Below are 16,073 nucleotides of genomic sequence, written 5' to 3' on the forward strand. Positions count from 1 at the left end.
AAGATACTCAAAATGGTTAACATGTTAATCACCTAAAGACACTAATCTATCGAATCGACAAAAATATAACTTGAACATGAGAAGGGCTTCGAATATTAGAAAAACTTTTGGCGTTTTAATTATTTTATTGAGTGTTAGGTGACTAACAGTTAGCCATTTAGCCTTACTCTTTTAACACTCCTTTTTCGGTATAAAATGCTCCGATACAATCCTTTGTTATTCAAGTAACAAAATGGTTGAAGTGACACAAACGCCCTTCATTAAATGGCTACAATATTCTTCATTATAAGGGTGAAAGTCAAGTTAGTCTTTAATTCTTTTGCGGAAAATGATGTGGTACCATTGTTAGTTGTCTAACAGTTACACGAATAGAGAAAATTTATACACATATCCTATGTTACTTGCTTTTGCTGCTTGCCTTTAATACAAAGCTACCATATTTCACAACTTTTGAACCCACATGCCATATGGTTTCATCATGATCATAACTTGCACAATTAAATAAATAATTCTTGAATGCCTTAAATACAGGACAATTTCAACCTCACAGCACAACACAGAGCAAAAACCCTGTATTTCTGTTTAAGTGTTAGTTTTCAAAAGTATAATGTCTGCTGTTGTAGGAACTATTTCTCCCTCCCAAAATTCTGGGATTATTCTCTCTGCTAACATGAAGAAGGAAGTAGAGAAAAAACCTGATAAGATCATGGAGAGCTTAGGCTGCGAGTTGAATGAAAACACAGACATTTGCAAGGATTTGATCAAAGAAATCAGCAAAAAGACTGATCATACTGAAGAAAACTCTGAAGTCAAGCGCGATGATGATGCCTGTTTGAAGTCTGAAAATTTTAAGAACGACGAGCAGCTTGAGAAGGATGATAAGGTCTAGCTCCTTCTCCTTGTCTTCCTTGAATTAGTAATTTAGTAGTCACGTTTCTTAAAATAGTAATGGTTTATGATTCGATTTTCTAATATGTTACTTCTGTGCTGCTATACTGAAGGATGATGAAAGCTTAAGCAATCAGAAGCAACAACTTCTTGGGAGCATTGACCTTACAGCAGTAGAAGGTAATAAACAAATTTAGCTAATTCTTGTAATCTTCCTATCATTATTCCAAATTGTTCTGAAATTTTCGAAACCTGATATGCTGAACTTAACTGAATCACTTAACATATCTGATCTTTTCCGAACTTGTCTAAATTTCTGAAATCAGTAACAAGGAACAACATGACTAGTCCTGCAGAAAAACTTGACACTTTATGTTATAATAATCTTGTTCCTAGTAACTAAAATGAGTATTTTTCTGACTTTTGAAATTGATTATTTTTTCTTCTCTTTGTTACATGAACTAGCAGAGAACAAAACACCAGAAGTTCAGATACTGAGCCTATCAGTTCTTTCCCCTGGTCGAGCCGATGTAGTGTTGCCAATCCCATTTCCATCAACAACTTCTAAGGCAACACTTTTCACCCTCAAGGAAGGAAGCAAATACCGCATCAAATTCCTGTTTACCGTGACCAAAAATGTTGTTAAAAATCTTGCATACACATACATGGTCTGGAAGTCTGGAATTAGAGGTAAAATAGGATAAGGAGTTTATACATAAATTTTTTAAATATTGTGCTGTTATTTTTGGTTGTATGTGTTAAATTTTTTTTATGTGAATTTTGCAGTGCACCAAACAAAGAAATTGGTAGGCACATTTAGCCCAAGACAAGAACAATATACCTTTGAGTTAGAAGAAGGAACAACACCTTCTGGGTTCTTTGCAAGGGGTCCTTTTCTTGTTCGATCTAAGGTAAGTTTGTTCCTAGACTTGACAAAACTGACGTGTACCTGAAACAAAATTATACGTCTATACCCAAAACTAGAAACCAAATTAAAGTTTGATTAAAAGTAATTAACACCAATATTGGTTGGTTTTTCATTTATCTAGGCTTGACTATGATTTAACCTAAAATTTCCATTAATAAACCGAACTATATTGATCCAAACGACTTATTTGTCACCTGTGGAAAAAAAATAGCGGGATCATTGATGACACAATATGGTCATGATTTTGTTTATTCAAAGGGGTATATAATTTTTAATTTGATTTATTTTACCTAATTTTGGTGTTTATATTTGCAGTTTGTGGATGATGATGGCAATTGTTACTTGGATACCACATACTACTTTGACATCAGAAAGGACTGGGGAGCAAGAGAGAAATGCTAGATTAATCCTAATTTTCTTTGTAATTTTTATAACTTGTATCTTGCCTTAATTTTCAAGGAAAAATTATAAAAAAATTTAGCTTTATTTCTCCATTAATTATTATTATAAACTTTCCTCTAAAGTCTATTTCATGGTCCAATTAAAACCTATGAATTTGGATTAATTTATGACAAAAAAGATCAACATTTTGCCCATATAAATAGGAGTATATCTCATAATTAATTAACAGCAGTAATCATTTTTACATCCATAAAAGTGGCTACTTTGGCTTTATAATCATGAAGAGAGCATGAGATTGGAACCCTTAGCAATAATTTAGAATACAATTAACTAGCTTTTTCAAGCCTGATATGGTCTACCAAAGAAAAATATGTTAAAAAATAATTATTAGCATATAGTAATTCAAACTCCTGCAACTTCTTTTTTCACTTTGTAGATCATTATTTCAATAGTAATTATTCACAATTCAACATTTCAATAATTCATTTCATTGAATCCTTTTTGTTTGTTTTGGACGAGCTACATAAGTTTACATTTAAGTGCCAACGAAGGTCAAACATACATAGCTTAAATATTACATCCTCTTTTAAAAAAATAAATAAATAAATTGCAACATAGGAAAGTTGCACAAAGATGACCTATATATAGTGAATCATTGTTCAAATAAAGTAATGTTGCAATGAATCTGTAACTTTACGTTGCGATTAAAAGAGAACGGACAAAGTATATACAGTATAACTTTAGAAGTATAGTACTTAAAAAACAAAGCTATAAGTTAGCACAGTTAATTTGGTGATTTGGCAGAGGATACCAACAAAAGGTTGTTCGTACTTTTGTTATTTTCCTTTGTATCACATTATTACAAGCTCTCATAATAATTAATGAGTTAAATGAAACCAAAACCTAATTTTCCCACAACCAAAAAAATTAATAATTACGCTATTTCTATCTTTATCTCGTCATTAATCTGAGTTTGAGTATCTTAAAAGAAATCTAATAATCAAAATCAAAGTCAATATTATTAAAAGTAAGGTGACAGTTTTTCTCGAGAAACATATCCATTAAATCGATCTAAAATCAACGCAAAATAGCACATCATTTTGGCTAACTCTACAACTCTAGTTAGTGTCCAAGTTCATTTTTTTAAGTAGATAGCTAGCTAAAGTAATCAAAATGGCTTCTTAGCTTCCTCTTGATCAAGACTATGCTATCAAATTACAATGATGTTCATCCATAAGCATGCAAACAACAAATCACGCATCAATACATCATCATCATCATATTCATAAAGCATGCAAACATATATACATAACTCAAAAGTTTATAATTATGTTATGTATGTTTACTATTTGAGCATGCATTAGCATGCCAAAATATTTGTCAATATCACTTGAAAAATATTCTATCTTTTTATACATGACTTAATATAAAAACAAATGTCAATATCACCAAATCTTTTACCTTTCTAGAGCCCTGGATCTCTTTTTTCTTTTTTGACCAAAACCCCACTTGAATTATTCTGATTTTTATTGTTTATAAAATCACAATATTATACTATATTTATTTTAAATTTTCAGATTTTCTTCAATTGTTTATATTTATAAAAGTTGAGGTTTAAAATTGTTATCAATTATTACTTGATTGATGTACAACTGGAAAATTACTCATTCTCAAAAAGTGAGGTGTAATTAATAATAAGCTGTATGAAAATCACAATGGACCTAGCATTGAGCATGCATACAACAATAAATCATACGGTATAATATAGTGGACTTGACATAATAAAGAGGAAAAAAAGAGAATTTGAGCTATTGTTAATACAGAGTAAGAAATTGAACTAAAAGTTTCTTCTAAGAAAGAACGAGAACTAATTCACTTACTCGGCGTGTAATATTGAATCTTGAAGAATTTAAGCAAAATACTTTTTTTTTTAAAGGAAGTAATACTATATAATTTTAGGTCAGTTTAAAATGAACACCATCTGAATTAGTTATTAATGATTTTAAGTCCGAAAAATCTTTCTCAAAACTTTAAAAAACCACACAAGTTCTAATCCAATTTATAAAACTTAGTTGACTTTTGATAAAAAAAATAAATAAATAAATAAATAAATAAATAAAATTCAATACATCTTACATAGTGTACTAGCACTAGAGATAACATAGCGCATGACAAATATAAAAGTAGTTATATGAATAACACACTTATCATATTTTATATCCCCGTGAAGATTATTGTAAGAATACTGCATCAATTGCACCATGTCCCTATTTCTAATTTTTGGTAGGATGCACAAGTCACACGTTTCCATAAGGTTGCACTTCTAAATGAAAGTGCTTCAAATCTGGTTATATAAGAAAATTCTAATTTTTGCAAGAAAGTACACTTGCTTCAAAGGACTCAATTTCTTGCCCTACAATTAGCTCTATTTTTGCACTTTCACCAAATTGTCACCCAAATTGAGCATATTGCTTCTTTTCAAAGAGTACAATACATGTATTTTATCATGGCAACAACCTGTTATCTCATTGCTCCAAGCCTCCAACCAAAAAAAAACACGAAAGATAAACCTGAAATTTGTAGCAAAATAGAGGTCTACTCTTCTCGCTATAAAATAACAAGGGTTTCTACGAAACAAAAAAATCATCACTTCTAAGTTTTATCTGTACAATGTATCTTACACTCCGTAGTACTATTTCCCTCACACGGTCACTTTCACAAAGAGACCCTCAGACATCAAAATAATGGACTCAATTGACATATATATACAGTAAAATTTACAGATCACTTGTATAATCAATTAACGCAAACTTTACATGCAAACCTATTTTACCTCCGTCTGTCACGAGCTTGGCAGCTGTGACCAACCAGTGTCCTGGAGCATCATGGGGACCACGCAACACCTCAGAAGTATCGACAAATCTAAGCAGCTTCTCGCAGTTGACTGGAACAGGAGGACCATTTGGGTAAACACCAGAGTTCAGTGCAGCCGGTAACTTTTTAGGCGGGCTGTTGTTTTGCTTTGGAGTAAAGGTGAAAGTTGTGCTCAAAGTCATGAGGATACTTGACTTGTGAGATGCTTGTGGGGCAGCAGCCCATTCAGTTCTTCTGATTGTGCAGTTAGGCAGGTGGCTGAAGAGCAACCGAAGGTGAAGAGCTGTTTTTGGCCACCTCCCTTTTGTAAGGAGTTGAGCCCCAGTAACAATGAAAACCCCTGTTGTTTTACCCTGCAGCCAGTTCGGGTCATGCTTCACTATGGATGTGCAGACTCTTGAGAATCTCTTCCATCTGACGCGTTCTAAAAACTGACCTTCAGGATCAAAATCATCAGAACCTCGCCACTGGCCATGATCATGAGTTGAAGCAAATGTCATAGAATTAGGCAGCGTTGTCAAATGCTGTGCATGGATGGCTAGTTGATTGCAGTGCTTCCCTTCCAAGTAAAGGCGTAGACCAACTATTGGTTTCAAACTACTCATGACCTAAAACCATGGAGCAAAAACACAACGGGGATGAAACAACATAATTTTGAAAAACAAATGGCAAAAAATTCATGTCAGATGAAAACTGTGCCAAAGGAGGTGGGTGAATCAGTTGAAATCACCCCGGACCTCAAGACATTCTGCCCGGTGTGAAATCCTCATTACTTCATCCATAAGGGTGGATTATACATGCTGGGGATTTCTTGAGAAGGGGACCCAATATGGAGCTAAAAACCCCATCCTCAACAAAAATATGTAAACTATGCCAACAAGAAAATGGGGAGTACCTTAGTGGAATTAACATGAATCTTTGGACCAAATAAGCTGAATTGAAGGAGAGATGAGGAGGGCGCTATTCTTTGATGCTGGAGAGGAAGCTCGTTGTACATAGGTGCCCATTGTCTAGGGACTTGGAATTCCAAAAAGTATTGCAGATCATCTGGAGAAGGTTTGTCTGAAGAGAGGAAAATTATAATTCAGACAAATAAAAAAAGGTAACCAACAGGTTAATAAATTCAGTAAATAACTAAATAGCACAAGAATGCAGAGCAGAGTTATGGTGTCAAAAAAAATCTCCTAAAGAAGATTGTTGTTCAATTGTTCAGTAACAACTGAAGGATTGAACTAAATCACAGCTTGATCGAATTGCACATTGAACATAAGTTTTTAGATGTAAGGTGAATACTTACATCTTAAATACAAATTAATTGCATGGCTAAGATAACCGCTGCCTGGGATTCCGGTAAGGAGTGAAGTAATAGGCACAAACTTGAAGAGAATTGCATCAGGGTGGCTAGGCACTGTCTGGAGCCATTGGGAGTGACTATGCAGAAACACATTTCCACCTCTTCTTGATCGTATAACAGAGAGTCCCTGAACAAATTAACGCAAAAATATATAATTGCTATGTAAGAGTAATAACATGGGAGCTTAACGATCAAGATTTTAGTTAAACACTTACATCCTTGTTTGATGTTTCTACAACACTAGTCAACTGTATTATATTTGACTGCAGGATCCGACTGAAGACCTCCGGAGCCTGTATGAAAAGGGAAATACATATAATATTTACAAAAACGTAACTTTTTCAAGCAAGAAAAAAACCAATAGGCATTTTACTCAGATCTCTAACCTTTTGTTGTCCTTCTCTAGATTTTCGCTGTAAAAGTGGTTCTTTTCCATCTGAAAAAAGAGCGTCTCCAAGATCTTCTAGATGCGCTCTGAGTTCAGCAGGAGGAATTTCTGAGGTAGGGGCCTGTCTGACACAAATTAAATCTTGACCTCCAACAGCCAAGCCCACAATTATATGTGTACCGTACTTGTGAATAAACCTGCCTAACAAGTGAGATCAGCAACTGACGCAAGCAAACTAAACAAACACAAAAGAATAATACCGCACAGCCTAGGGAGTTAAAAAAAATTTGTTATTTTAACTGTGATAGTGTATGCATATAACACAACATAGTTGGAAAGGATTAGGACTAAGAAAGATCTATCACAAGATTCACAACAAGCAAGGCTGACTTAATGCTCAAAACTAGGGTGTGAGGGTGTGTACTGCCTTGAATCAGAAAGACGAGTGGCCTTTTTTAATAGAACTAATAGAATCTGTTATAACTTATAAGCTCACTTCACACACTCTAAACAATCAAGTGGAGGGCCAAAAGCAAGCAAATATACATAGGTAAATGGTGATTTCTATTCCAATACAATTCTTATTAAAAGTAAAGAAAAAGGTTGAATACTTGGATAATTGGATTATAAGTTTTCTGTGTTGAATGTAACATGTTCACAAATAAGCTATCTCCACCTCCATGGGTGAGACGTTGGGTTTGCCCCGATAACCTACGCTGAATAACAGATTCTTACAGCACTATCCATTTTGCAAATTTCGATGTGTTACACACATATAAGAAACACCTTGTAATTTAGTATAGATCTTGCCATTGAAAGTTCCAAAGATGGTCTACATGCAACTTTACCCTGAAGTATATCCACATTGCTAATTCACTAGCTAATTAGAGTAACTGCAAAGGAGAAGCTACCTTGATAATGATGCAGGATCCCAATGTGATGGAACAGATTTCTTTACTTTGTCATGGAGAACAATGGCAGATGCCATTAAGTGCATGTGGTACAAAGCAACAAAGTAACCATCAAATGCAAGATGTTTGCTATCTGTAGCATCATTTAACCAGGCTCCACTAAAATTAAAAATAGCGTTGAAATAGCCAGATGGAACTTTTCCTTGTACAGATGATCTTTGATTGAGTAACTCTGACATCTGCAAAGATATAATGCTAATTGTTAACCCATTGCTTCAGATAATACATACCATCAGAATCAACAAAAAAATCAATGACAGCTTGGCAGGCCATATAAATAAAAGAGTACAATATATTGAGTTGGTCAATGCAGATGCAACAATTACACAATATAAATTTTCTTTAACAGAATAAGCCAATTGCATTGAAGACTTGCACTCAATCTTAAAAAACAAAAGAATATGCCACCTCGAAGAAGCATTTCTTTTTCAGCAGCACCATACTATCTCAACTAGGAATAGTAGTACAAGATCTCTCCAAAACCTATTTTTAATCTAGTGACCAAGCTCCATACAGCCAACACCTAAGACATAATTCCAATATACATGAACTATAATCATCTATATTTTCTACCATCGCCATTTACTTTTAACAACTGTCTTAACTCTTAACAGATGCATTTAGAATACTTCCATATTTAGTCCAAGGTAAAATGTAACAAGTTCCCACATTAGCTTATCAAAACAAGAAAACCATGCCCCCACTTGAAATCTTTCAGAGATGAACTTCATCTCATTCTACACGGAGGTAATTCGTCCATTTGGTGATTAATTAGTATGGAAACTAAAATAAGGTGTCAAAGCTCAACAGCTCTCCAATGCTCAACTGGGGATGCATCGGTGCAATGTTAAGATTGAACCTTAAGTAGCTCATTAGTGCTGGAAAAGGAAGTGAACTTTATGGATGATATTTGACTTTGCACACAAATCACTATAATTTCAAATTTTGCTTCTCTTTTAGTCATTATATGATTTCCAGCCCATTAAAAAGCTAGAGATATCAATAGCTAATTAACCAAATACCACAGTAAAGAGTCAACTAAGCCCCGCCGAATAAGGTAGAGAGTCCTGTTCACATATATGTGTCATTTTAGCAATCCAATGGAAAATTAATGAAAGAACTCCAATTTTATCCTGTAGTACCAAAGAATGACCCATTATAGAATGAAAGCTTTTACACTTTTACTGTACTTAACACAGATTCAGTTGAGGTAATTTAGTCATCTTTGAACAATCTGCTTAACTTAAGAAGTCTACACTTACTAAATTACCATAAAAGTCACTCTTTTTATGAACAACGAAGGCGGTATCCATCTATCAATCTTCCAAGTTCCAACTAATAATACGGAGTGCATAAATAGCTAGCTTAATACTCCCTCCGTCCCAAAACAAGTACGCCTATTGGCTTTACGTACAATCCTATGCTAATATTACGCGCCTTGTTTGGATTTTAATGCAAGATTTTGACTAAATTTCATTGCCTCTAAATATCATCTTTCAACCTCATTGATCTTATACTCTCTCCGTCCCAAAACAAGTACGCCTATTGTCTTAGCGTACAATCCTTTGCTATTACGCGTCTTGTTTGGTAGTTATTTTAAAACTTTGACTAACTTTCATTGCCCCTAAATATCATCTTTCAACCTCATTGATCTTTTTCAGCATTAATGAAAATTCAAGATATTTTAGTCGATTTTAAATTATTAATTAGCCTCCTCAATTCACGCGTATAACTCTAAACAACACCTATTTAAGGACAAAGAGAGTGGTTACTCTCTAAATTCAATTAATTAATATCTCAACAACTATCTTTTAGCAATTAAAATTCAGTTAAATTTGTACAACAAATGTAATCAACTCAATCTCACCTTTTTTTTATACACCTAATTATATTTATTTTTGCAATATATACCGTTAAATTATATTACTAGAAAAAATAAAGATATTAATTTTCTTCAATAAAATGGTTCCTTAATCTATACTCCATATCATAACTTCATCCGACCTCGGATCAAATCCCGTCTACATCAGTACCCTTCGTAACACTCTAAACCAAAAGAGTAATCAAGCACCAATTTCAAATTTTCAACAATTACAATTGTAAAGTCAATAAAAACCAAAAATAGTAAAAAATTTAAAAAAATGAAAATAAAAATCAACCTGATTAAATTGAAGAACATCAGACTTAAACCGCAATTGTTCGCCTTTATCGCAACGAATATCAACAGAAACGCCAGGAATCGAAACGTTTCCACCAGGAATAACAACGTTTCTTTTATGAGCTTCATCCAAAACAACAAGCCTCTCTTTTTTCGCAAATTTCAACCTGAAATCGGAAGTTAGATCAAACCCTAACCCTAATGATTCCACTGCTCGTATTTCTATCGGCTTATTTTCTCTCTCCTCCCCCCAATCCTCCATTTTTTTGGGTTCTTCGATCGAAAAAAAATTCAAATTCAACTGCAAATATATGTATCAAAATCAACAGAAATCGCTTAATCAATGATTTCAATTGCGACTAGCAAAATTTGAATTTTGAAAAGTCAAGAAATTGGGTGATTGAACTCGCCAATTTGGACTAGCAGCCTTTTTTCTTGTTGTTATGATAGTTTTGAATGAAGAAATAATAAGGAATGTTTTTTTTTGGAAGGAAGGAAGAATGTGAGAGTGTAAAGGAGAAACCAAAAAAAATGGAAAGTCTAAATACAAGTATTGAAATTCAAGTTGGGTGGGGCCCACTTTTAGATTGTTGACTCTTACTTTGCTTACTCAGTCAACTTTTTTTAGGATAGTCTTTTGTACTTCTTGTAATGAGTTTGTCACAGTAATTTTACTTTTTACACTAGCGCATGTTGAGTACGCGTTTTGAATATGTTTTATGTGAAATGTGTGTTGTAATCTTGTAAGGGCTTGTTCACTTAAGCTTAATTTTAGTTTAGTTCAGCTCAGTTCAGCTCATTTTCTAATTTTCTTCTTTCATAAACAATTCAATTCAGTTCAGTTCAGTTCAATCCAGTTCATTTCAGCTCAGTTCAGTTTTAATTCAGCTTTGTTTAGTAAATATGAATAGGTCCTAAGTATGAATTTTTTTTTAATATGTTATCTATATACAGTTTTGATATGGTAAGATATGTTATCTAGACTTCAGAGTGTGGTACGTTTAGGCATATAAAATACAAACATCATAATATGAAGTATATGGTAATACAGTCGACTGGATTCCCATTAAATATTGGGTAGTGCAATTAACTAAGGGTCTGTTCTCATTTACCAAACTGAGATGAACTGAACTGAACTAAGCAACTGAACTCAATTGTTTATGAGGGAAGGAGATTAGGAACTGAACTGAACAGAACTGAATTGTTTATGAGAGAATGAGATTAGGAATTGAACTGAACTGAACTGAGCTGAACTAAACTGAACTGAAATTAAGTTGAAGAGAATGGACCCTAAATTATTTAGTCATTCAAAGATGTTTGCAATTACAATTTTAGAAATGAAATAGGATCAAAGATAGAATTATCAGCATGAATACATCGCACAGTTATTGTTTTTTTTTCGAAAGTACTGTGCAAGTGTTGTTTGATAAATCTTATACTTTCTCCGTTCTTTTATTATTGCACCACTTCTCTTTTTAGGAAGTTTCACAAATATTGCACCATTTCCTCTTTAGGAAAAAAATTATTTGTGTTCACAGTACAAATACCCAACATACCCTTACTTTTTCACACTGACTTTTAGTTTATCAATATGACACATGAGCAATTTTATATTTTTACCTTTTTCTCTCTTACTTTTTTCCACTACCAAAATATTTATACCCAACCCCTATGATGCAGTAATAAAAAAACGGAGGAAATATATAAAGTAGAAAAAATTGAACTTTAAAGCTAATGATTCATCTAAAATATTGTAGAGCGCGTATAATAATGTGTGGCGTGTGTATATAATAATACATACTCATAAATAACACTCCTATAACCCTATAGTCTAGTCCAGAGCTGGGCATGGGCCGGGTCAGCACGCGGGCGGCCCGGGCACGGCACGAGGATGGCCCGGCACGGCACGGCCCGACGGCAGGCCCGGCCCGGCACGATGGCACGCCCCTCGTGCCTCGTGCGGGCTGCGGTGAAAAAAAACCCAAAAGTGGCCCGGCACGGCACGAGCCCGGCCAATAGCCCGTGGCACGGCCCGCAGGCACGGCCCGCGGGCTAACGGCTATAAACTGGCGCTGCTCTTGTTTTTTCCCTCCAACGGCCATAAACGGCTATAAACGGCTATAAACGGCTCTATTTTCACCTATAAATACCACCCTCAACTTCCAATTCTTTCCACAACTCAATACTCATCTTCTCATCTCATTCTCTTACTCTCTTACTCTCTTATTCTCATATATTATAATTTATAAATTATAATCTCTTAATATTTCTTAATCTCTTATTCTATTATAAATTTTACATTTTTAATATTATTAGTCTACTACCAAAAAAAAAATAAAAAATTGTTATATTTACATTCGGGAAATTATAATTTCGGGAAATTATAAATTCGAGAAATTATAAATTTGGGAAAGCATTGAAGCGTCATTGTAAGATCTAACTCAACTTTATTTTAATTTGTTATTGTTATTGTTATTGTTATTATTATTGTTATTATTATTATTATTATTACTATTATTATTATTATTATTGTTGTATACTTGGAACTACTTAATTACATAAAAACTACTTTCTATTTTAATTGTGGGTTATTTGGATTGTTGAAATCTGTCTAAGGTGGGATTTGGGCTCTGGACAACGTCGATCCTAACCATAACCTACCTGGGATCTCATTGATTTAGATAATCTACTATTATTATAATTATTTTTGAAAATTTATTAACTTACTAATTAAGTAATAATTAAGAAAAAAAACTTACTTATACTTGTTAATTGTTATAATTTGTTATAATTTGTTACTTTGTTAGTGTTATAAACTTATAATTGTTAATTTGTTATAATTGTTAATATTGTTGTTAATTATTATTTATTAGTTAATAATCTTAATTAATCATGGCATCAAACCCGAACCAATCCTCCTCTAAAAAAGCCAAATCTAAACGACCATTGGAAGGCTCTTCTATGCCCCCCCTACAATGCAAATCCCTACTATGCAAATCCCTACAATGGCCAATCCCACCCACCCCGGGTTTTCTACCGGTTTTCCCACCGGATTAGATCAACAAGGGACATTCCAACCATGGCAAAGCACCCAATCTCCACCTTATTATGCCTCCGCACATGATATGCCTTTTGAATTTAACTATCAAACAAGTCAAGCAAGCAACACACAACCTGCCGGCTCTAGTGACCCATCCGTCCAAAATACTATTCCCCCATCTGATAACCCATTCATTGAATGGTACACCGAAGAAGAAATGACCCTTTTGAAAAACCGAAAGAGTAAATGTTGGCAATATTTCTTGTTAAGTAAAGATGGTGAAAAAGCCAAGTGTAAAACTTGTGGTAATATTTATTCGGCTCCAGCCAAAGGCGGTACGGGGCACCTAAACCGACACAGTGAAAAATGTGGTGCCCCTAGTACTGACCCAACTCAACCAAAAATTTCTCAATTCCATCCTTATGGCTTCACTTACAATTATGAGAGGGATAGGGATGAACTTGGGAGAATGATAGTCCAAGCCGAACAACCTTTTCTTTTTGCTGAAAGTGATCCGTTTAACAATTACATTAAACGAGCACTACAACCCCAACACAAAAAAATCTCCCGAAAAACCGTTAAAACAGCTGCCATGAAAACTTACTTAGAATACAAAATGAAATTAATTGAAGAACTTAAAACTCTTACTTCAAGAGTTTCTATAACTTCTGATGCATGGGATGGTGGTTATGGTTTACATTATTTGTGTGTTACTTGTCATTGGGTTGATAGTGAATGGTTATTGCAAAAACGTATTATTTATTTCAAATTGCTTGAATACCCCCATACGGCCTTTAATATTTCTAATTGTATTATGAGTGCTCTTGATGAATATTGTCTTAGGGACAAAATCATGTCCATGACGTTTGATAATGCAACATCCATGACAGCTAGTGCTAATCTAATTAAACCAAACTTGTATAATGTCATAATGGATGGAGATGCATTACATATTAGATGCATTTGTCATGTTTTAAACTTGTGTGTTAAGGATGGACAAGAAGCAATTGGTCCATACTATTCCAAAATTCGAAATGCTGTTTTGTCTATTATGTCTTCTAGCAGTAGGTATCAGGAATGGAGGCGATATCTTAAGCAAAATAAGATAAAGCCTATTAGAATTAAAACGGATTGTCCAACTAGGTGGAACTCCACCTATGACATGTTGAGTCAGGCACTTTCGTATAGAGTTCCATTTTCATTGTTTTACAATAATAAGTATCCACAATTCATGATAGCAGACTCCGATTGGGATAATTGTGAAAAATATATGCAATTTTTACAATTATTATATAGTATGACTCACTGTTTTTCTTCTGTTTATGTTCCTTGCATTCATTCTTTCCTTCAAAATGCATGTTTATTTGCTCAACTTCTTTATGAACATCGATCACAACAAGATTACAATGATTATGTTCCACAAATGGAGGCTAAATGACGTAAATATTACACTAAGCTTCCTATGGTTTATATGTTTGCTTCTATTTTAGATCCTAGATCAAAGTATGATGGCACATTTATGCTAATTGATATTTACTATGAATGCATGCAACTCGGTGATGGTGTCGAACAATATAAAAATCATGTGAAAGATAAATTTTTTGAGTTATATAGAGTTTATGAATCTAAATATGGAACCGTCACTCATTTTGCCCCTTCTCAAACATCCAAAAGCGTAAGTAAAACGGGCAAAAGTTTGGCGGCCCAAGCTGCTAACATGTTATCTAAGTTTTCAGGTAGTGGATCATCATCAAGGCGAACACAAAGCGATGTTTCGGAGTTGCAAATGTACTTAAACTACGACTTCATGAAAGGCTTGGACGAAGATTCGAGGTTGGGGATGGACATCCTAGATTGGTGGAAATCCCAAAGCACAAAGCATCCAATTTTGGCGGCAATGGCACGTGATATTTTCAGCATCCAAGCCTCCTCCGTTGCCTCGGAACGAGCTTTTAGTGCTTCGGGAAGGGTTCTAGACGATAGAAGAACAAGTTTGAAGCCCGAAACACTAGAAATGTGTGTTTGCTTGAAGGATTGGATGGATGCCCAAGAACGCATCCAAGATCGTACTTTTACGGCCAACGACAACATCGATGGTTCCGATCGTTCTGGTTCAACTAGCTCCTCCGCATTAGCTAGTGAACATGAAGCCGAAGATGAAGACGAAGAAGATAATGAAGACCTTGATTGAAGATTACCAACAACTCGAGAATTAATATTAATTAGCGAAAATTCTAGTATTTCCTATGTACTCTATTAATTAGTGAAAATGTTAGTATTTCCTATGTTGGCTATGTACTCTATTAACATTAGCCGTATAATAAAATAACAAAATAAGTTATTCATCAATTATTGTTAGTTGTACACTTGTACTTCATATTATCTTTTACTTAATAAATTTTTATGAATGAATTTTTTCAACTTTTAATTTTATGGAATATGTTATATTGTTATTTAATTTTTGTCTAATACTTATATAGTTATATGAATAATATGATATATAGTAAATTATGAATGAACAATAAATATTAATATAATTTAAACAATATTTAATATAACTTAACTCCATAAAAAATTTAATAATTATTCAATTCAAATATTAAATTGTATAATTATTCAATTCAATTTTTTCTTTCATAAAAAAAATTCAAGTTTTTTTAAAATTTTTTTTAATTTTTTTTTTTTAAAAAAAAAAAGAAAAAAGGGTAAGCCGTGGGCCGGCACGGCCCGCCTCCACCGTGGGCCGGCATGGTGGCCGGCACGACGGGCGGCCCGGCACGGCACGACCGGCACGGTGGGCCGTGCCGTGCCGTGGACAGGGAAACCTTGAAGGCCGGCACGGCACGGCACGACCCGCCTCCACCGTGGGCCGGCACGGCCCGGCACGACACTGTTCATGGCCCGCCTAGGCACGGCCCACGGCAGGCCCGGCACGGCCCATGCCCACCACTAGTCTAGTCTATTAGTCCACAAAAAATAGATTTTAATGTTAAAACTTACAACCGTAGTATCCTAACACGATCGTGAATATATTATTACTTCTATATCTTTCCTTAAAGTAACTACTTCC

At 34.3% G+C, this 16,073-nt stretch overlaps 2 protein-coding genes across 3 annotated transcripts; one reads left to right on the forward strand and one right to left on the reverse strand.

Annotated features, from left to right (window-relative positions):
* Window positions 1-419: 419 nt before the first annotated feature.
* Window positions 420-2,302, forward strand: LOC145582562 (rho GDP-dissociation inhibitor 1-like). 2 transcript variants are annotated; one of them, XM_081639546.1, is made up of 5 exons: window positions 420-883; window positions 1,002-1,068; window positions 1,354-1,578; window positions 1,675-1,799; window positions 2,132-2,302. In XM_081639546.1, exons 1-5 carry the CDS (start codon window positions 608-610, stop codon window positions 2,216-2,218), a joined length of 780 nt encoding a protein of 259 aa, XP_081495672.1. In that variant the 5' UTR covers window positions 420-607; the 3' UTR covers window positions 2,219-2,302. The 2 variants fall into 2 exon arrangements, with proteins under 2 accessions (XP_081495672.1, XP_081495673.1); XM_081639547.1 differs by having other exon boundaries at window positions 1,357-1,578.
* Window positions 2,303-4,842: 2,540 nt separating this feature from the next.
* Window positions 4,843-10,458, reverse strand: LOC145582563 (MACPF domain-containing protein At1g14780-like). Its single transcript, XM_081639548.1, has 7 exons — window positions 9,965-10,458; window positions 7,746-7,984; window positions 6,833-7,031; window positions 6,662-6,739; window positions 6,390-6,573; window positions 5,988-6,154; window positions 4,843-5,700 (listed from the first exon to the last, which is right to left on the reverse strand). Exons 1-7 carry the CDS (start codon window positions 10,223-10,225, stop codon window positions 4,996-4,998), a joined length of 1,833 nt encoding a protein of 610 aa, XP_081495674.1. The 5' UTR covers window positions 10,226-10,458; the 3' UTR covers window positions 4,843-4,995.
* Window positions 10,459-16,073: the final 5,615 nt, after the last annotated feature.

This window comes from Chenopodium album, chromosome 15 (genome assembly GCF_948465745.1).
Source record: "Chenopodium album chromosome 15, dcCheAlbu1.1, whole genome shotgun sequence".
NCBI classification, from domain to species: Eukaryota; Viridiplantae; Streptophyta; class Magnoliopsida; order Caryophyllales; family Amaranthaceae; genus Chenopodium; species Chenopodium album.